Source organism: Sturnus vulgaris, chromosome 4, assembly GCF_052056855.1.
Source record: "Sturnus vulgaris isolate bStuVul1 chromosome 4, bStuVul1.hap1, whole genome shotgun sequence".
Taxonomy (NCBI): Eukaryota; Metazoa; Chordata; class Aves; order Passeriformes; family Sturnidae; genus Sturnus; species Sturnus vulgaris.
This window is the reverse complement of record NC_142246.1, coordinates 42,085,175-42,107,924: the sequence shown is the minus strand read 5'-3', so window position 1 is coordinate 42,107,924 and position 22,750 is coordinate 42,085,175. Positions and strand designations below refer to the sequence as shown.

The following is a 22,750-nucleotide window of genomic DNA, read 5'->3' as shown; positions in this document are numbered from 1 at the left end:
ATGAAGGTGCTCCAAATCCTTCTGTACAGGCCATTCTGTACATTTTACATTTTGCTTTGCCAAGTATACAAGTTCCAGGCCTGTTTCCTGAACTCTTTGGGAAAAAAATGCAATTTCTTCTTGAATAATTCCTTACTTTCTGGCACTCCTTTAGAGATATCTGCCATGTACATTGCAATAGTAGTCTTGTGAGACAGTTAGAAGAAGGGAAATGAGCTGAAGAAACTTGTCAAAAGGTGTGATTTGTGTCTTTAGCTATCTCCAACGTTCCCCCAGTCTCTCATGGCAAGTTCTCTAATAATTTATTATAAAGTCCGTCTTCCTTGCGCTAGGGGCTCTGACATTCTGACCAGCTGTCCAGAGGTTGAAAATGAATACTATGTATAAGGCAATGAAACAATTGTCTATGAAAAATACTTATAAAATTCATAAGGGAATGCAACAATACTCTATAAAATCCAGAGCTCCCAAACACAGGTCAATATCCACATAACTAAACTGCCTTCCTCTGTTCTTCAGAAAATGTATGCAACAGTGTGAGATTCTCTACACCATTAAATAAAGTTTAATGACTTCTGCACAATGCATTTAAAAATGTATTTTTAAGTGTTTTTTTTACAAAATTCTATGTTGCATCTCTCTTTGCACATTAGACAAGGACTTGGGAGGAGCCCAAGGGGGCTTTCCCAATCATGTAAACTAATTTCATTTTTAGGACTACCATTTTAGAATCAATTGCTATGGGAAAAACTTGCCATTATATTTACTTGGAGCATGGATGCGCACTTGTGAAAAGGTGAACAGAATAAATAAGCAGCAAAGTAATGCTAAACTAGGAGGAGATCTGTTCAACCTGTTAAAATACCTTGCTCTTTCTGTCCTTATAGATATGACATTGTCACCCATCCAGTAAAGCCAGACATTTCCTTAACAGTTTTAAAATTCTATTGCCATAATAGAGGAGTAGTCATACATCAAAGTACAAAAGCACCGTTACTTCTGCTCTGCTGCACAGCATATTTGCTAAATTTAGCTGTGCTGGGGAATCAATTGCTTTATATAATCTTATCACGAGCCATTGCTGAGAAAAAAACATCCGAGTCTGTCACTTGACCTTGGGCAAAACAAGGCTTTGTGCTTTCTTCAGAGCTCCTTCTGCCACATATGTTAAAAGAATCTGTAACCAAGCCGTGATTTCAGCTGTCCTTGTCCAAAGTCAGTGTAGTAAGCAAAAGTTATTTTAGTCTTGTTAAACAAAGATTTCAGTACCTTACCTTTCTGGAGACTGGTGCTTTTTTTGGCTGATTTTTTTAGCATGTTCTGTTCTTCATTTCACTTTGGGCAGAAACAATACTAGTTTTGTTTTGTTTAGTCCTTACAATACTAACGTTCTTTTATTTAGCCCTTATTAGTAGAAGCAAACAAATCAAATCATTGTGATTGACAGCTAACAAACACTTTGATCTCTGAAATATAAAGTGTGCTATATTACTATGTTTAAACTTTACCCGGCTTTTCTTTTTATCCAGAACTCAGATAATACCTGGTTCCTACTTCCAAACCTATAATTTCTTTTGGCTTAAAAATTCCACAGTTAGAAACTGTTTGAGGCTGGGAGAAGTCTTTGGAGAAATATTGCAGTATGTTTGCTCTGTTCTTTCCATTCTTCCTCTGTGTTGGCTAATGCATACCTTGGACAGTGGGGTGAGAACGACCTTTTTGTAGGGCTGCTAAGCCAAATGTGTTTGGTAATAGTGAGGGGGAAAAGTCCCAGCAGAATCAGAGTGACCAGTGAAAAATAATTGAGAAAAAAAATTGAGTTATGCTTAAGGTTAGAGGACAAAATCAAGGCATCTCTGTCTAGGAAGCAAAACCATTTCCTGTGTTTCCTGAATTGCATATCCTAGGGCTTATGTGGAAGGAAAGCTGTTGCCAATGATGGCCAAATGGTAGTATTTTCATTACTTTATGTCTGACCTTAAGGACTCGGCTCTTTAGTAAATACACTTATTACTTTATTTAATCATTGCAATCTTCTTAAAAAAACTGCTCTATAGGCCCAAACAGATGCAAGAAATCACAGAAGCTTTTCTGAGCACTTTTAAATAAATTAATGTTCAGGAAGCCTGAATCAGCACCAAAACCACAAAATTCTTCCACTGACTCATTTTGAATAAGACTAAGATGAAGCTTTTAGCCTTTATTTTCATCTTTCATGACATTAAACACTGAACTTGACCCATGTTTGCCCACTTGCCGTCCCACTAGGATGTGGTTCTTTATAGTAGCTGGCAGACTGATGAGATTTTTTGGATGTTTTAGACAGACAGTACTGTAAATTTTATTGCTATTAACCATATTCCTAATTGTTCTAGTTGAAGCAACTATATTCTTCACTGGACAATGTTACAATTATACCTACTAGAAGAGTTGTTAATAAGGAACCTGCATTTTAAGAATAGCAATGCTATATATTTATGGTGGTCAAGAAATTTCTATGAGATAATTTGGCATGTGTATTATTTCTCATCACTCAAAACACAGAAGATAAAAACTAGGTCATGAATGCTAAATTGTATCCTATGTCAGTATCAGTTGCTATGTTATTAAAAATTAATTTATTAAAGAAAAGTTAAATGTTGCACTTTTTTTTATATGAGAAGCAAGACTTTGTGAAATACACTCTTCAAAGTTATTTAGCACAGTTAGATAGATTTAGGGAATAAAAGGGAGAAGAAGAAGAAGAGAAGAGAAGGGAGCAGTGTAAAATATTACTGTCTCCTTTGTATCTTAAAAAGAAAGGGAATTTGCAAAACCAGTTAGTTCTGGACTTCTACAAGCCACTAACATTCTTGTATTCGCCTCTTTTTTTCCATATGTGTTGGTTGGTTCTGGGATGGATTGTTCCATTGAGGCATATCAGGAGCTTTCAAAAGAAGAAAGATGCACATCCAACAGAAGTTGGTAAAAATATACTCTAGCAGTTCTATGATTGTAATCATACTGGCACCACAAAACAATCCAAGCTGGCCACCTACATCAGCTACAATAGAAGGAAATAAACATATGTCATCCAAAGCATTTGGTTTAGTCTAGCAAGCAAACAAAACCCTGCTAGGCTCAAGTGTTAAATAAATTCAATATACATAATCCATCACTTTAAGAAAACAGAATTAACATTCTTAAGAAAGTTTACTGAAGAAGACTAATGTGTTTTTGAAAATTCTAAATAAAGCAAGTACAACACAAGACATCCTACTGTGAAAGAGATACTTAAAATATTTACTACTTCTATGCCCGTTTAGCTGTTCCTTTGCTTCTCACCTCCATGTTTTTCCTCTCCTCTCCAAATCCCCAAAACATCATTATTCTTACAGTCTTGTTTGTGATAGAGCAATAAACTAGTGCCAAACTTAATTCTTGCTCTCAGCTGCTGACCATATAACAGCTTCTTTAATAGAATGAGAGGAGACAGTATCAAAAATGAATGTGAGACAGACAGGACTATTACTATTATAATATAAAAATTATGGCTACTTGTTCAGAAGGCCATATAGCTTTTTATTTAGGAGGAGAGAGAATTAAAGAAACAGGGTGGGCTTTTTTGTCTGGTGTTTTTAAAATTATTATTTTTAGTTTAATTATTAATCAAAAATAAATAAATATTAAACATTTACCTACCAAGTAACTCAGAGATAGACAAGGCCTTCTGCTGCTGTGTTATTTTGTAGCTCAGATCATGATATTTAATCTCAATGCGCACAAGGTTTTGCCTAATGACAAATACATAAAGTTTACTTGAGACAATCAGGAGTGCTATTCATTTTTACCAACATCTGTCAGCATGGTCTGAGTTCAGGGAGAGGGATGATGTCCTTTAATGAAATATTAGATGAATGTTATCAAAATCAGTTACATTAGAGAAGGATAAAACCCTAATAACAACAGCAGTTTAGCAGGAATAGATCTTCATTCTATGTTGAAAAAATAGCTCTAGATCCCTTACTGTGGGACAGAGTCAAACTTTTTAAGGGTCACTGAGAGAAACTTGAGTGGAAATGTCAAGCACAGTGTTGTCTAACACTCTTGATTATGTGCAACTGCATATTTAATTGCACTTATTTCAATTGGCATGTTTGTGGAGAGCACTGCTGGTCCTAAACTTGGATGTTCAGTTCTATCCTCTGCTAGTAGCCTCACTTACCTAATTATATTTTTGCCTGCTGCAAAATTGGAGGAGTTGCTCTCAGATGGAGCAAGACCCGTGTAGTGATTGAATAAAGAGTTCCTCTTTATGATACCTTGTCTACAGAAAGGCTCTGCCTATATCCTAAACTGAATATTTAAAAAATGGGTTTAGAAGAAAACAGACACAAAAACTGATTGCACACATAGTGTCAATAGCTCAATGTCCAAGTAGAGTACTTGAACCAGCACACTTTGACATCTTTTTTAGTGACATGGACAGTGGCACTGAGGGCTCCTTCAGCAAGTTTGTCGATGACACCAGGCTTTGTGGTATGACTGACATGCTGGAGAGAAGGGATGCCATCCAGAGGGACCTGGACAAGCTTGAGAGGTGAGCCTGTGTGAACCTCACATAGTTCAACAAAGCCAGGTGCTAAGTACTGAACCTGGGTCAGGGGAAGCACAAGTATCAGTACAGGTTGAACAGAAAATAGAATGAGAGGAGCCCTAAGTGGAAGGTGTTCACTGAGGAGAAGCTCAACACGTACCAGAATGTGCACTTGCAGTCCACAAAGTCAGCCCAGACAACACTGAAGGAAGAGTGACCAGAAGGTCGAGGGAAGGGCCAAAAGAGTGGGGTGCTTTTTCCAGCTCTGGGGCTCCCATCATGAAAAGGATGTAGAGAGTCCAGAGGGGGCCATGAAGATGATCAGAGGGCTGGAGCACCTCAGCTATTAAGACTGGCTGAGAGACTTGTGGCTTTTCAGCCTGGAGAAGAGAAGCCTCTGGAGAGAAATTATAGCAGCCTTCCAGTACCTAAAGGGGGCTTACAAAAAGCACAGGGACTTTTTACAAGGATATGTGGCGATAGGACAAGGAGGAATAGCTTTAAACTGAAACATAGAAGGTTTAGATTAGATATTGGGAAGAAAGTCTTCACTGTGAGGGTGGTGAGCACTGGAACAGGTTGCCCAGAGAAGCTGTGGATGCCCCATCCCTGGTGGTGTTCAAGGCCAGGTTGGATGGGGTTTTGAGCAACGTGATGTAGACGGTGGTATCCCTGCCACAGGGGTTGGAACCTGATGATCATGAAGGTTCCTTCCAAGCCAAAACCTTTTGTAATTGTTCGGAAGTGTTAACAGCTACAGGTTTTTGGTTTGACAGTGACAATAAGCTCATTAACAATATTCAATATTCATGAAAATTAATTATTTTCTATACAAAATCATCACTTCAATCTCTTTGGGTGATAATTCTAAAACTCCAGTAGCACTAATGTATAAAAATAATCGTATTCTCCTAGATTCTGTTAGAAAGGCTCCTGCCCTTGTAATGAATTTGCTAGCAGAACTATCCAATAAATATTTAACTTTTTTCTCCTTACAGCTTCAGAAATAATTACATCTCTATGCTTTGTAGTTTGAAATATGTACTTATTAATGTGTTGGCAGGATACCTGTTGGTTAAGGCCTGGTAACAGGGGAATTTCCTGTATGTTCCCTTCCTTAATTGAATCATTACAGAGTTGCACATAATGTTTACAGACAATAAAATAATCAACAAAGATAAAATGTCTTCAAGGGATTAATATCGTTTGCATATAACAACAGGTTGAATTTTCATAATGTTTATTGGGAACAGACTTTTTAATAGCGCCTGTAGATAAAGGACAAGAGGTAATGGTTGTAAACTGAAAGAGAGTAGGTATAAGGAAGGCATTTTTTACAAGGGTGGTGGAACACAGGAACAGGTTGCCCCGAGAGATGGTGAATGACCTGTGCCTAGAAACATTCAAGGTCAGGTTGGACTGGGCTCTGAGCAACTTGATGTAGATGAAGATGTCCCTGCTCATTGCAGAGGAGTTAAACTAGTTGACCATTAAAGGTCCCACCCAACCCAACCATTTTATGATTTGTATAGTTCCTGTGCATGTATAAATATATGCAAGCATTTGCAGACTGATGGCTTCGAAAGTGAGAAAACTATAGTCACTGAGACAGTGAAATTCACAGATATTTAATGAATCAAATTTTCTTGAGCTGTTTATAAACATGTTTTGATGTTGTATATACTATGAGTTCATGTAGCACTTGCTTTAATACTTATTTGTATTGCTGATATCTCTGGCTATGAGAAAGAGGCAATTCAGTGTGTGGAAATGTATTAAATTTTCTTTGACTACTAGATCATATCTTTCTAGCAAAAAAAAAATCTGGAAATAATTAAAATTTTTTTATATAGAATCTTGTGTTTGCAAGGAAGTCTGGTACCATTTGTTTATATCATAACAGTAAGGCACGTATGGTCTATTAAAACATAAGGACACAAGGCATCTCTGAATTTAAAAGCATGCAGATTAGGTCAGTGCAGTCTGCATACTGAGCAACACAGCTCTATGCACAGCATAAGCCCTATCACATTTTCATGCATGAAAGATGTAGTCAGTAGTGTTCACTACTACTACACTAGAAGGTTGTGTTTGTTACCTTCTGTTCTGTGTTTATTTTCTTCTGTTGGGTGGAGAACTACCTCCTTTTTCTGTGTAGTGCTTTCAATCACACACTACCATCTTTTTTCACTCTTCTGCTATCTCGTGAGAATTAATGTGGTACCAAAGATTTTCTAAATAATTTTTATTATATAAGTGGTGTTAGGGAATTCTACTAACAATAGAAAATATTATTAAATCTGTGGCATTGCTACTACAATAAAACCCAGGTCTTCAATACTTACAAAGCTTCCTTTGGGAATAGGCTGAAAGGCGAAAACCTTTATACAGCTTCAATTTGTGTTTTTTCATTGCCTTAATTTGTGGAAGTGTGATTTGTCTTCTCCGCTGAATCGATTGTGTATAGGTTTCCTAACCCTGCTTTTTTTTTCCCTAATTGAAACAGTGATCAAAAGCTTCATTATAAGACATTAAGTGACAGAGAATGTAATAGAGAATATTAAGTTGTAATTGCATTATCTATTCTTTGTTACCCAGTCTTAGGTGCATATTATATACATATATATAGGTATCTATGTGTATAATACATATATACAACAATATAGATATGAATTTGTATAAATCTTAATCAGTGTTGTCCAGGAGATTATGTTATCTCACAGACAATGATAATAATACACACATAAAATATCTTTTTAAGGTCATATTCTCATCATATGCTCTTCTAGCATGGTTTAAAGGAATTGATAATTTCTTTGTTAGACAAGGGTTTAAGCAAGATTACCTGATATATTCTGGGCTTTTCTTCAGTTTTGTAGAAAAATATTTTAGGGCTTTTTCTCCTCCAAAGTTTGAATAGGTGACAGTAGTAGGATAATCTGTTTCTTCACATGGGGCAGGGCAAGTGGAATTGTGTGTTCCTACTGTACATAATCCTTTTATCTCTATATCGTCTGAAATTTCAGAAGAAATAATTTATATAATATTTCTAAAAAAACCACACAGTTTAAAAACTTAAAAAAAAAATACTTACTAAATTACTATTAATTGTCTTTGATAAATGCGTGGATTAATTATCCCAAGAAAAGTAGATACTTACTAGTTTTGAAGGATCAAATAAGTATTTGCAACTGTCATTTGGGAAACTGGTGCACAAAAAGAAAGGTTGAGATACTTTTCTCATTTTTTCCAAAGAAATACAGCACCTCTAAGAATGTTTCTGCCTTCACTGGTGCTTTATGTGGTTATTATTTTTAACCCACAGTTAAACAAAAAGACAACAAAAGACTAAAAGACTTCATATGTTTTTTGTAGATTTCTAATTAAATACTTAGGTATATATCCTTGGTCTTGATGTCTTAGTGCCTGCCCTGCTCATTTCAGTGCACAGAACCAGCTTCCAGAGCAATTCCAGTTATAGTTTGCTACCATCTGATAACTCTAAAAATCTTGGCAAGTTAAGTTCACTTTACCTTAACCCCTCCCTGCCATTCGATTATTGGGCTCAAGACAGCTAAGAAGGCTTAGGGAAAGCTTTATTTCTTCAAATACCAAAGAGAAATCATAAAATTCTGCAGGTCTGGCTGCTCATGTAAGTGGGGAGCCATTCGTCTAACAAGGAATTACAGAAAAAATTACAGAAAATAATTATTACAGAAATCTGGGAAAGCTAGAGGAAAACAATGTGGATGAAAAATTGCAAGGCATGAATGTTTTCTAAATCATAAGCCGTAACTGTGAGATGACTACTGTAATCTCCTGCTTGTGATGCTCTATTTTTCCTGTTTGTTGGGTGGCAGAGGTTGTGTCTGTTCGCTCTGCTTGTGGACTTCTCACTTTTGCAAAGCACAGAGGAGGAGATATCTCAGCCTGTTAGCTGATGATTTGAAATACTCTCTAGGGATTGCTGGGGTTGTGGATTTTATTCTGGAGAGGCAGCCTTTAGAGCTCCTAAAATAATGCTCTTAGAGGGTCCCTCAGATACTGGATAAGTGTGCTGTTACTTGAGTTTTTGTTATCAGATGTCTTACCTCTCCTACACTGTCAAAAGAGAGTCAGCCCCTAAAATGAGATGCTGGAGACCATATATCTACAAACCTTCTGGGATCCAGCTCTGAATTCTGTTCATCCTTCAGAGGAATTTGGGGTCATTTTTGCTTATTGCTCTGTGGTTTCTTTGAAATTCAGTCACTGGAAATCTATTAAATAAAATAATATACATCTTCCCTCATGACAGATTTTTAAAGATCATGGTTATATAAGAATGTGAACTTAGTGGAATCCATTTCAAAATAGCTACTGGGAAAAAAAAAGTAATTATTCACAGTAGTAGATCTGGCCTGAATGTTGCACACACCTTTATCAAAACAGTCTCCCCATCAACTTCTGAGTCTACTAATCACTCACAGAGAGTCACATTACACAATAGAGACCAAAGCAATTTAAAAAGAAAGCTTTCTGAAGTTAATGGAAAGTTACTTCTCAGGTTACCAGTGTAAGTATTTTCCAGTCTGTTGTAGTGACTTACAAATTTCATATCCACTGCGTGCAGCTTATTTGTTTATGGAAGAGTTTATGCATTTGGAGTGCTTTCAAAATTTATAATTTACTTTAAAAAAAGATAAAACCTTGAAGTCCAGTGATTTATGTTTTTACCAGTTAACAAACCTGTTATTACTGTGCTGTTCACTCTTCTTGCACAAAGAATACAACATTGGATCTAGAAGGATACCATTAAGATGTGAAGATGTGAAAATGCTAGCCAGAAACTTGGTAATTGAAAATACATTAGTTGGATGTTCTTCCATTTGAAACCATTTCTGGTTACTAAAATTAATTCTTCTATTAGTTTATATGTGTGTATACATATATATATAGATATATATAGCATGCTCTGTCTATTCTCTGTTTTCAGAATATCAAATGAACTGGGATGTACTCAATTTCAGATTACTTTCAGTATTTTGATTTAATTGATAGATATTGTCTACTATTTGGAATTGGCTTAGAAAACATGAATATGAAGTTATTACTTACAGACTGCTGGATAAACACATTTGTAAAATTTCAGCAAGTCACATTCTGTTCCATTTCCTAAAAAGAAATAAAAATATTTAGGAGCTTCAATTAACCATCTAACCCTTAGCTCTATTTGTACTAAACTGAAATGTAATGTCATCAAAGCTTGCTCACCACTTCCTGTTAATGATTACACAACTGAGAAATCAATTCAGTTGGGCACAGTGCAATCGCCAACACCAGGAGGGTGGTACAGAGTGAAGAGACACAACAGACCAAGCCCAGAGGCTGCTGTTGGAGCAAACACCTTCATTATGTGTACCAGCCTGAACTGCCTTTAAGCTTGTGGTTCACTCTTTGTGGTAGCTTGCTAAAAACAGGAATTTCTGCTTTTCCTAGTGGAAATGAAAACAAAAACCAGAAAAACCCAAAGTAAGGTAGATTTGATATGTCATCCCATATGTTTCTGCAGAAATTTTGAACTGCATGCAGGAGTTTTTTTGACACCTAAGGGGTAAGATAATATGCTGATCTAGAGCAAAATTTTCAGATTTCAGATGGCCTCAGTTTCACCCCATTTTAAAAGTTTTTTTTGTTCACATGAAAATGTTGTGTAGCAGTTTATCACACAGAAGTTCCAGAAGGCATTGCTTCCCTTTATGTAGCTGTCTTTGTATAAAGGCAGTATAAAGTTGTATAAAACTGTTACCCCAGGTATAGGAGATCCAGACTTAATTGCCTTGGCAACCCCCTTTCCATGATAGTTTGCAGAAGACTGCCAGCCTCCTTTTCCTGTATCTCAAACAGGCTAGAGATTACACATTAATGGGTCTACTTTAGTAAGAGCATTCTGCCTTGAACATATTTAAAAAATATGAGTCAGAAAGTGCAGGCTTTCTTGTGGTTTTTCTTGTGATCTAGTGGCTTTCTTGCCATCCAGTTGTGAAAAAAAGAGGTGCAAGAGCAGAGATTTGTGTTCCAGCTCTTGCTTTAGGTGATAGTATTGTCCTTACATTTAACGCTGAAAAGGTGTGAGAGCTCAGTGTTACTGCTTTTTCTAGAGTGAATAAAAAGCCTGGATACTTTAGGGGAGTATTACAGCATGCACCTGTTACTTCACATTTGAGGCTGATTAGAAGGCTCCATGCAGCTTTTTGGCTTTTGTAGAGCCTTTGCTGCTGCCAGGCTCTTTCTGTGGCTCATGTAGGGGTCCTCAGATTGTCTTCAAGCAAGCTCTTCTGCTGTGCTTGCTGAATGCCTGCCTGCAAAGTAAATTGCCTGGATTATGTGTGAAAATATATGCCTTGTTATGAATTTAGTTCCAGGTCCTTAGGAAGTCAGGTCGAAGAGTACAGACCTGTCTCACACTCCTGAGGCATAATTGTTTCTTTCTATTTTTTGGACTGTATCCTAAGGATAGACAATGACTCAGATGCTAGGTCTAGGCTTGACCAAATATCATGCTTGCTTCCTTGGAATTTTAATTAATCTCAGCTGGAGATTTCCCTCAAATATGTGCTGTATCTCCTTGGCTATTCAATAACATGTGACGTCTTCCAGGAAAATGATCAGTGTGTGGTATGATGATACTCTCAAGAAATACCTGGAAGAATGAATGGTAAACAGCCACACCAGTCCTGTATGTACCGGGCTTTGCATTCCAGCAAACATCCATTAGTACTATAAATCTTGTGGTACTGAAGCTTTATATCAGGCTTGCACTCTCCCCATGGGTATTCTTGGATAATTGACTGTAGGGTAATAATAACAAAAGATACAATTTTCTGGGTCTGATTTAAACATCTTTCTTTCATCTTAAAGTGCTGCAGGAAGCCTGTTGAAGACATAAACTGTAGCATTGTCATTTAATTGGAGGCAATTACAGTTAATGCTCTTGGGATTAAAAATTCGTCTCCCCCTCTCACAGCAAAAGTAGGGCCAGATCAGACAACTTAGTGCAAAATAGTACTCTGCGCAGCTTAGATTCTGCTAGAAATGTGAGACTCCCCCTTATTGGTAGCAGAATGTGCTGATAGCAAAATTCTGTGGTCTTTTATCATTATCTGTCAATGAGGCTGTAAAGTTACAGGAAAGAAAGGCTGACTTAGATAGAGACAAATTAGGAAAACCAGTGATAACCTCCCCCCAAACAACAGTACTTTCATTTGTGTCTGGAGGAAATGTTATTTTTTGGAGTCACTAAAGCATAGTAAATATTTTGCATTCCAAAAATGTCTAATTCATTGTCAGTGCTTCAGAAGAGAATTAGAGACAGTAAAAAACACTACTTCCAGTTCATGGCAAAGTCCTTACCTTCAGCTGGCGGATTGCGACCTGTGCGTGCATCCCCACTGGTGTCAGTAAACCTAAACCATCAAAACGTGGAAGCTCTTGGGGTGAATGGATAACAAAAGTTATTCCAGCATCAGTAAAACCAAGAGTAGGTTCATCAGTGAATTTGTCCTGATACAAAAAAGAATTGTTTAAAGTAGTTTTGGATTTGCTTGCCATCTGAACCTTAAGCTATATTTATTGTGTTACTATGCTATTTAGTAACATTTTTGGCAATTTACAGGAAAGTATAGAAGTAAACTGACTTGAATTTCCTTTGTTCGTTACCTCTGAGGGTTTCCTTCCAGTTGCTGTAAACTTTTAATCTTTTTATTCCTTTCGGCATCCCCCAGTTTTAAATACAAGAAGTCATGGATGAGCATTTACTCATAACTTGGAGATTTATTCCTTTTACTTGCAACTACCCATCACATTTCAGCAAACTTTCCATTATTCTCTTCAGAACCTTTCACTCCTGACTCATAATTCCTAAAGAACAAAAGCCGATGTTTAAGTCATTTATCAGTCTGTTAGTTTTCTTCCCTGTTCTCACAAGGTGATATTCCCTGTTTTCTGCTTTTTGTTGGTCAGTTTAATGTAAGAAATAATTTATAGTGCAAAGGCCAGGTCTTGGCTGGCATTGAGCTGCTGCAGCTGCTCTAACTAAAATTTGATGCTACTTAGAAACTGGTACCAGGCGACCTTCCCTACTGGGCCTTTTATTAAAATGAACTGCTTGTATAAAATTAAATTGCTCTTCTGATGACGTATTTCAGTTGTGGGTGAAGAGTGTGTGTAAATGCTCACTCACAACCTTCTCCCCCTTAGCTGGGGACAAAGTCAATAATAACTCTGTCTTTTTAAATCTCTATTAGGGTCTTTCCTTTCCCTGTACTTGGAAATAATTTTGATTTTGAACTTTGTGCATGAAATTCTGGAGGTCTTTGTAAACCAAATCAAACAAAAGTCCCAAACCAAACGAAAAAACCCGCCCACTGATTTATAAGTTAGTACATGATTCATTGCTTATAATCCTTAGGATAGCTGTACCTGCTGGACATCAAAAAGCAAATGTAAGCCTCTTCCAGACAAACTCACTCTTCTTGCTGAAAGATCATTGTGATTAAAAGTAAAGCAGTTTCCATATTCAGTGAAAACCTGTTCAAAATCCTTCAATAAAGGAAAATAGGGAAGAGTAAAATGAAAGAAAGAACACTTGCAGTTTCCTTAGTTAATTACAATGCAAGAGAGGGACGTGTTGGGTTACTTTGTTCTATTTTTTTCCTCCAAAGTGCTCAATACTGCCTTCAGAAAAGTGGTATTGATGAAATGTTCAAAAGTATTTCAGCCCTTTCTATAGTAAATGAAGTTTAAAGGAGAAATTTCACATTGTTTTTTAGTACTTATGAACTGCTCAGAATAATTTTATAAGGTCCTGTGTTATTTCTATACCTGTAACATTATATAGAAATTATTTATTCAAAAATAACTTTTTAATTTTTCCATTAGCTGCTTAGTGAAGACTTAGTTTCAAAACTAAATGTCATGTTACATATGAAAGTACAATACTTGCATTTTTTTCCCAAAACCACCTTGTAATTTCATGTGACTGCATCTCATTGTTTTAGTTCTTAGTACTAGTGTCTTCCAGTTAAGAGACATCTCTAATGCCTAATTTTAGAAACTACAGCATATCTAAAGGTTAGATTAAACTGAAAGGATATAGACCTGACTTCTTCATTCACATTTTAAGTTTAAGTTGGGAATTCATTTACCGATGAATAGTCATAAAAATGGGATGATCATATTTTTTGGCTGTTGTCCCAAATTCCCAAAGACGGGCTATTTTAATTTCAATACTTAAAATTCCTGTGAACTCTGCATATAGTTACCCTGGCTGTTTATATTCTTGACCTCAAGAACAAAACTATAGAACCACATCATGCAAAAAACTTCATTCAAACTGTCTCTCATTATAGGCCACTGATGGAAAAGGTTGTTAGATACAGCCTGGAGGTATGACAGCTTTCAAAAGCTGCTGTCTGTGCAGAAGTGGCATTAGGCACAGAGCAATTTAAACTGAAATCCCATCTTACAGCTCAGAGCAGGCTGCCTCTATAGTCAGTGGGAGAATTGAGACCCTCGGGGTAATTTAGAGTAGGACTTTTGTTCTCCATTGTCTGACTATAAAGGAACATAGGGGAGCATCTGGCAAAGCTAGGTGTCTTAAATAGAGTATAAGAACATATCCCCTTCCTCTCCATGCTACTGTTTTAATAAAATAAACATATTTACCTGTGGGTAACATGGCTTTCCAAAAAAATCACATTCTAGCAATGTGCTGCTGTTCAGATAAAACCCATTTTTCCTTGTAAAGTCTTTGATGCTGAAGTTCTGGTTCCCAAGAAGGAAATCATTTAACTCCTGGGAATATTTATCTTCCATAGCAAATTTTTGGAGAATTGAAGATACAATGTTCCAAAGTAAAAAAATTACTTTCAGGTTGCTCACTGCATGAGCTTGAAACCTGCCAGTGAGAAGGAGAAAGAACTGCTTGGGATTCTGTAGTTATAGGACTGCTCTCAAGGTTGTTGTTGGCAAAACTGTGACACAATTTGCTGTGTGCTCACAAACTATAAGTGATTCTTGCCCACCAGGTTGCAGTTTGATCTCTAGAACATTAATAAATGATATAGTCTCTATCTCTAGGAATGTATCTTCCATATCTGGAAGTAGAAAATAGACCCCTTCCCTTAGATATTCTGGTCAGTCATAAAACAAACATTTCTGTTGTGGGTGGTTGTTTATTAAATATTAAAAACCAGATCCCCTGAACAGATTGACCACATAAGCCAACAACCAGATTTGTAGAACCAATGTCAAGCTGAACAATTGCGTTTACATGTGGGAAACTAGCTGAGGAGCTGCCCCTTTCAAACAAAACCGTCTTCCTTAATTTGGAAAAGAGAATTCTAAGCACATCTGCAATAGTCTCATGTACCTGCTTTACTAAGGTAGTACACCCCAGTGTAGAGACAGTCTACCTTCCCATGAGCTGGTGGTTTAAATCAAAGGTTGTCTTTACTCTTTGAATCCACTTGAAAAGTCTCAAAAACATGATGAGCTTGGTGGTGCTTTCCTTATGTACAGCATTGAAGTTCTTCATTGAAGTAAATTAAGGCTTTACAGAAGTTAGAAGTTTGAAGAGAGAATAAGCACAAATGAAACTATAATGCCATGTCATTTAGAATTGACATTTTATCTTATTTTTAAAAATTTATTAATGTAACATATTTGTGTTATAGATCTTAATGCCCCAGTTTAAGGGAGATTTGTAGGAACAGTTTTTCACAACAGAATTTGAGTCAGGAAATAAAGACAAAGGGAGTGCTGTGTCTCTTTGCCCTGCTAATGAAAAAACTCTAGTTAATTAAAACAGGAGGGGAAGATAAGCACAGCATGACTGGCAGATGGATATGGCAGCAAACTGTTATTTAGATGGAAAAATGCTGTGCTCGGTAGCTGACTCCTTACAATGTGCTGCCGCTTTAGTTACAAGAAGCGAGGCACGTTTATAACACCCAGCCCACTACTTCTGTCTGCAGTGCAGGTTTTGTGGTATAACCAGAGTAGCTTTATGCAGGTAATGGGTAAGGTGGCATAGGGAGGCAGAACGACTCTATGACTTTGGGACTTGGACTTCTGACTGATTCTGCCAGCGAAAGGTAAGAAAACAAGAAAAATTACTATTTTTTGAGGGGAAAAATGTGGATAAATATTCAGTGTTTCTAAAACTTTTCCTAAATTGTGTATTTGCTCTACAAATCAGGCCACAATTTTATTAAATTATTTTTGAAGTGGCTACACTGAATGTTGGCCACTGTCTTCAAATGTAGAAATCTGTAGTAAAGCTGTTGCTTAGACACATGATTTTCAAACAACCCAAATGCTTTCTTCCTGCAAAAACCCCAGACATCAGCTGAAGTTCTAAAGGCTGAGCACTTCTGAAAAGAGAGTATCTGTTTTACCTAAGATTTTTACCTTTGCATGAGAATTCTACTTAAAATAATTTGCTAATCTTGTCTTTTATTTTTAACTTGAATGTGGCTGATGGCTGTCCCTTAGTTACACTGAAAAACAGGATTCATACATAGAACATTACAACCAGAGGAGTTTTTCTGTTCCAACTTCTGTTTTGAAACTTAAAAATAATGTAATCTGAAGGAAGGGGAAGATTATAAAAGCAACCTCCTTTTCTTGATTCTTCTATTTTAATTTTCATTTAAGTACCATGTGGTGGTGTGGAAGACATGCCCCTCATAGCCATCTTTTCCTTGGTTTATGTGATTTGGCCAAACAAGTTGTGGAACCTGACTGCTTTCAGATAAAGATGTGTTGTTTCTCTAGAGCAAACAACAAACATAATTTTTACCTGTTCAAGTTGCAAAATGTCACAGCGGGAAATTTGATGTTTTCCACATACTGAACCACCACTGTAGTTGTAGTTGGCCAGCTGAAGTAGTAGATGAAGCGACTGCAGATTTGCCAAATAACAATGGCAAGGCAGCCTGTGACTATCAGCAACCACAGCGCTTTGCGAGCCTTGCTCTGCGTGTGGACAATGTTATGGACGCCGTGAAATGAAGTGGATGAGGCAAACTCCTCATGGTACTTCCTTCTGTCTTCCAAATCTGGCAGCAGTTTCTTTATTAAACACAATCGTATCTTTTCCAGTATTCCTGAACATGGAACAAAGTTAAATTCTTTTAAAAGTTAGCATTTAACCATTACTTTATGAAGAATCCACATAATTCTGATAATGAACAGCAGATGTAAATTTTCCCTTTAATTGTAAATTCTCTAAGTAATAAACTTGTTTCTGAGGATGGAAGAATTGTGTACGAATAGACGAGCTCAGTGCAGTCCTGAGTAAAAAATAAATCTTGCAGTATTTCAAGCCCTCAAATGTTTAAGCACTTTAATTTAAGAGTAGTTCCACTCCTGGGGAAAAGATTGGATTTTGACATACGTCCCGGGTCTAAAGTCATAGGTTGCTGTAAGCTTATGTGAAAAGTTAAACATCTCATTTCTAGAGTAACAATCCAAAATAAGACTGGTCCTTCACACGTGCTCTGACAAATAAGGTTAAAAATTAATGATATGAAATAGAATTTCACTCTTCCACTATTAAAATTTTCAGGATATGACTCGGAAGGTTGCAGGTTCAAAAGAATATCTGATCAAATTTTCTTAGGTTCATACTTGTCTGATTCCATAACTTTGAAATGGGATGGGTTTAGTTTTCATTTGCGCCACGTTTTCTATAAACTGATATTAAAATAAACCAAACCAAAACAAACAATTTTTAAATCTAATTTTAAGGGCTATAACAATAATTAGTGTAATCAATACCTGGAATTGCATTAACTTTCTTATGCTTAATGCTGAATAATCTTTTGGACATGGATTTAAACATCATTTTCTCTCCCAAAATATCCAAATGAGGTAAACTTCATGAGACCTTTTTTGTACCTTGTCGTAACTGGATCACTCTTTTGTAAAGTGCTTCTTTTATAGATTGCTATCCACTACTTTTTCTTGGCATTAAGTCCATAAGAATAGAAAATCAAAGAAAATTTGTGACACAGTTATTAATATCTGAAAATGTATTATTATTATTTAGATCAGTGTTTAACAGCAATTAAATGCTTCCCTTCTGTTTTTAACCAAAAAGTAGGCTTAATAGTTTGCATGTGTGGTAGGAAAAGAATATAGCCTTTTAAAAACTGACTTACTCGAGGCTATTACAGTTGGGCAAAGGAACAAATGGATGTAAGAGTCATCTGCCAGAGCCACAGCAGCCACATCATGACCACATCAGTACTCTGGCCCGTTTCTTTGGTCCACATTCTCTGGACTGTGATAATGAAGTCCCAGCTGGTGCTGGATTTCAAAATGTTTCTGAAGGGAAAGAATTTACTTTATGTTTTTATTTTAAAGTCTGTGTAAGGACTTTGATCAATATTACATAATTTACTATGACCTCATTTTATCATCAGACAGTTTTCTGCTACAAAACTCTTCAAAAGTTTCTCTCCTAGCTCTAGTGACTATTGGAGCCCACTGCAAATCTGTTCAGCCATGTGTGGTTTTGTACATCATGCTGGAATGGAGAAGATTTCTGGTTTTACTGTAGGCTTCTCTCTCACTAGCATGTGGCCAGTGGGATGAGTTCTTTCCCCGAAAAAGAGCAGAGGAAGAAGTACATTCCTAACATGTCTGCACCTGCTGCCTGTAGACTCCAACAAGAGATCATAGACAAGTCAAATCCTTTTCTCCAACGATAGTGCTTTGTTTATTTCTTCTATATGCACTGTGCTAGGTACGAAAATGATAGCATGTCTCTACATTAAAGTCCAGTGCCATCAAAATCACTAGTTACTTTAATCAGCAGAAGTGCCACTTTGAATCTAAGCAAACATGAAACTAAGCTATATTTCAGCTCTTCTACATAGCTAGTACAGTAAATAGTACTAAGTGAAATGATGTTTCACCTGAGAAAAACATTAAAAGTTTTGCTTTTAATGTGTAGGATTATCTAATAATAGCATGCTGCTGATTTCATTAGCACTACTTTGTGAGTGTCTTAAAGAATCCTTACGCTACTTCCAGATTTCTTTAGAAAATGCTATTTAACAATTGCCTAGTTAAAACTGTATTAGCTTTATTCTAAATACACAGAGGGCAAATAGCTAAAGACTTTAATTTCTTAAGTAAGCCTACAAATTTTTTCTACAACCTTTTTTGAGCTCTCCCTTCATCATTGTATCTTGAAAAGATACATTATTGCTACTTTTGGACAAGATGACAAACAACAAAGCTCTTGGTAAAGTACTCTGATATACTGAGTCACGTACCTTTGGCATCAATGAATCTCCCGAGCTGGTCCATGAGGCCGTGCTTATTTCAGTAAGGAAGGGATGGATAACAAGCTGCCTTACCACTGTGATCACTACTAGGTAATGGCTTTTATAGAACACTAAATGGGAGGTGATTCTCAACGACACATGGGATTGGGTAATTTACCTGCCGGGGTTGCTACGTTTTGCCTTTTATTAACACAGTCTACAATGTGAAGGAGAAGATAATTTTGATTACAGGATCAAATGTACATATTTATACACATTTCAATTACTCATTATGCTAATAGTAGTACAAGTGCACTTGTGTATTGCATCACCTTACAAATTTCTTTCATATATTTCTTTTTGTTTTAGAAAGACCAATTATCTTTGCTAAAATACTGTGCTGCTCAGAACTGAATAGCTTCTCGTGAAGTAAAAAAAGGAGCCTCTTCCTGGTCTGGAGGGCAATGTCTCTCACTAGGCTCCTACCAGGAACAGGACGCAGTTCATCCACACTTTGACTAGCTGTCTTCATAAATAGCTACAGATTTCATGTTCCTGTGGACATTTCAGCAAAAATGAGCTGTTACTCCTAAGAACTAACCCTGTAGGCAAGGATGAATATACATGCAGAGTCAATCATTCCAGCAAGGTCTTATGCAAAAGTACAGAGACTGCTTTTTTGTAAATGTGCAAAATTATCTTGTTTGAAATTTATTTCAAGAAAAGAACATCTAATAAAAGTGAATAAAAATACTAGAAGATTCAAACTGGGGATGTACTTGATTAATGCTTTAGGAAAAAATAAGAAAAAAATCCCCTCACATTCTCTTTATGAACTGTTAATTTCTTTTCCTCTGTTAGTAATATCCCGTTGGTCACATTCAGAGTTCTTGGGTTACCAGGTATATCAACTTGACTTCTTCATGCCTCACTGCCTGGTTGTTTGGTATTTTCTGGCTATGTTGATAATGCTACAAGCAACAAGGTAAAGCACTGAACTCCATTGAATTATTCTTGGCTGACAAGATTCTGTACTCTATTTCTTGGAATTCTAAGCTCCATTTGTCACAGTTGCCTCACTGGTGGGACTCTGCCAGGACAAGCTTCGCACAGCACTTGTGTCAACTCAAGCAGTTTTTAAGATTTGTTTATAACTCAAGCACAACTGATGCTCTGCCGAGCAGTTTCCAAGTGCTGCAGATCCATTGACTCCTATTAATGCAAACCACTGTAATTCATAGAACTCAGACAACACCTCTTACCCGAGTTGCTTGAGTTCATAAAACAAATTATGTCAATCTTTTATACCGTTATGTACATAAAATTAAGAAGTATAAAATATAAGTTACTTGGCTCCCTATACTTTTTTTCTTAAATTGTATTGCTGCCTTACAAAGAGTTGTTATGCTTATGCAATGCTTTAGATGAACAAGGCTTATGTTGTCCCCTTGTGTTTTACATAAGAAATTGATTTGGAAAAATGTCTTTCTTTTATGTTGTTTTTATGTTAATTCTTAAACAAATACTAAAGGATGAAGACCAACCATCTTACATTTGTTCATCCTTCCCAAATGGCTTGGACAAACAGGTCCCAGGTTGCAAATTGGTCACAGGCAGCTTGCTCTGTCCACTCACTCCTAGCATATGTATCTAGTTATTTAAACCACATATTCCCTAATAATTAATGCAGTAAAGATTAGGAAAACCAACTATTGACAGAGGTGATCACCATTTTTTGCATTCACACATAATGCAAATTTTGTACTTAAATTATTATTTGAAGTCAGTCTTAAGTGCTATTCAGTTCTTATGTTATGGTGTTAAATTAAAAAATAATGCTACAGCCAGCGTAACTACATAGCTATTTCCTGAGACAAATAGATAACATGTTCCTGATAAAGTTAATTCTTTATAGCCTAGTTGCAGCAAAATGTCTTCTGAGAGTTCTTATGGGTTGCTGAGATAAAATACATGCATACACAAGTATGTATTTGGTGTATATTTAGCTTTCATTGGACAATATTGTATTTCTTAGAATGTTAGTGTTTCTTTCCAAAGACTGTTACATTGACCCTTTATAAGTGCTTTCTTGACATTAATGGTTCATTAGCTCTCTCTTTTAATAGAAACATCTCAAATATTATCTACTTTTAAGACAGAAGTAATGCATTTGCTAATATGGCAGCCTACAAATACTTTTACTCAATTCATACAAAAATATTAGCAAAAAGGCAAAACAGAGGAAAAAACAATGGAGTGACCACCACTTGGATTGTTATAATGTATTGTCATTTCCATTTTGTGGAATGATAGTAACTAATTGTATATGCAAGCATCTGTCTTGCTCCTTCCTTTGAGCATGTAGTGAAAGTGGATTCAGCAATGGAGGCAGAAGGGGCTGCAGAAGGAGGCACTCAAGGAGAGTTTGAGGACTCATTGAGTCTCTCTCTACATTGACAAGAAACCAGCTATGACTGGAGAAATTATGAGCTCTCATCATTGTTTTTTAATGCTTAAAGAATTTCCTTATTTTTTTTGTTTTCTTATGTCTGTGTTATCCTGCCATAATTTAAACTGGTTACTCTTTTTTTCCATCCTGTGGTGTACTGGAAGTTGCTTATTGCCCTTCCTTTTGAAAGGAAGGTATTTCTCACTTTTCCACCCATAATCTTCTCTTAGTTAGGTCAATTCTTTCTATATTTCTTAAGGGGCCATATTTTCTACATCAAACACCCGTTGTTCTTTCCATCCTCTTCTGAACCCTTTCCACGTTGTCTTCATGTGTCTTCAAGAGTGGTGCCCAGGACATAATATAACAGATGAAGTTTTTCTGACGCTGGTAGAAATGAGGGATTCCATGCCATGTAGAAAGTTGCTATTTAAAAATTCCAGTATAAGATTTGCTCTAGAGAATTTCTTATTTGCAAGTTTGGTTATCACAGCTGAAATTCAAAAGTACTACTCTTTGCATCACAGAAGATGCACATGATTAATTTCAGTGAATTAAGATAATTCTGAATTCTAGCTCCTATCTGCCAGCATACTATTAGACTTTACAGGTTGTTCTCATTTGTCAATTTAAGAAGTGCACAACCTATTCCATCACCAGCCATCAATGGTAATGTTGAATAGGATGAGATGAGCACATTTTTATCAGCGTTTGTCCTAAACCAGCCCTTTCCACTTTCCAGTCACCTGTACTGTGAGTAAACAGCAGCACGAACTGAGCCACGTGGAGGCATGGGAGTAGCTTATGGTTACAGGTTTGTGCTTCACTGGACCTGACAGGTAACCAGGACTGGAGTGTTCAGGAAGGGAAAAACAGCCTTTACTAAAGAATTGCACTCTGCAATGTGTGGCTGCAAGGCATTAATAGAGAATAAGTTTGCTGTGGGACAACGCTGTGAGATGTGTCCAAGATACGTGGTTTCTCCTGTTTACAGTTCTGGCTGGCATTGATCCATTTACATTGATGAAAGCAGGGTGTTTGGGCACTAGAAGTGAAAGAACATTTTCTCCCTACTTGGGGAATAATTATTAGTCAAAAATTATCAGCATGTGAAGGAAATACTGCTCCATTCTACTGAGCCACAAATGAGAGACAGTGTGGGGAAGGTTGTGCTGGGATGTGTGAAAAATAAATGGAAGGTAAAAGCATGCTGGGAAATGATGACATAGTTCTTTGTGTTTAAGAATTTGAACAAATGCAGTGTTTAAAAAGAAAAAAAAAATCTTTCCAGCACTATCTCATCTCTTTGTTTGTAGTTTGCAAGACCTTGAGCTCTGTTCCTCCCCCAGGTACAAATGTCTGATTGGATTATTAATATTGCATCAACTTTAAGCTTGTTTGTTTTAG

General features: G+C 36.5%; 1 protein-coding gene across 1 annotated transcript; it reads right to left on the bottom strand.

Annotated features, from left to right (window-relative positions):
* Nucleotides 1–2,185: 2,185 nt before the first annotated feature.
* ASIC5 (acid sensing ion channel subunit family member 5) lies at nucleotides 2,186–18,937 on the bottom strand. Its single transcript, XM_088164417.1, has 10 exons — nucleotides 18,904–18,937; nucleotides 16,419–16,749; nucleotides 14,282–14,513; nucleotides 13,037–13,156; nucleotides 11,969–12,118; nucleotides 11,259–11,406; nucleotides 9,674–9,730; nucleotides 7,422–7,590; nucleotides 3,682–3,773; nucleotides 2,186–3,043 (listed from the first exon to the last, which is right to left on the bottom strand). The coding sequence occupies exons 1-10, from the start codon at nucleotides 18,935–18,937 to the stop codon at nucleotides 2,844–2,846; spliced, it is 1,533 nt and encodes a 510-aa protein (XP_088020543.1). The 3' UTR covers nucleotides 2,186–2,843.
* Nucleotides 18,938–22,750: the final 3,813 nt, after the last annotated feature.

What these genes read in the sequence shown, in the direction of transcription:
- ASIC5 (XM_088164417.1), bottom strand. Translation starts at nt 18,937, where the DNA reads ATGGACCAGCTCGGGAGATTCATTGATGCCAAAG. An exon ending in GAAAGCCATGTTACCCACAG is followed by an intron (nt 13,157 to 14,281) that starts GTAAATATGTTT and finishes CCTTTATTGAAG; the next exon opens with GATTTTGAACAGGTTTTCAC. An exon ending in TTTACCATTCATTCTTCCAG is followed by an intron (nt 9,731 to 11,258) that starts GTATTTCTTGAG and finishes ATTTCTTTTTAG; the next exon opens with GAAATGGAACAGAATGTGAC.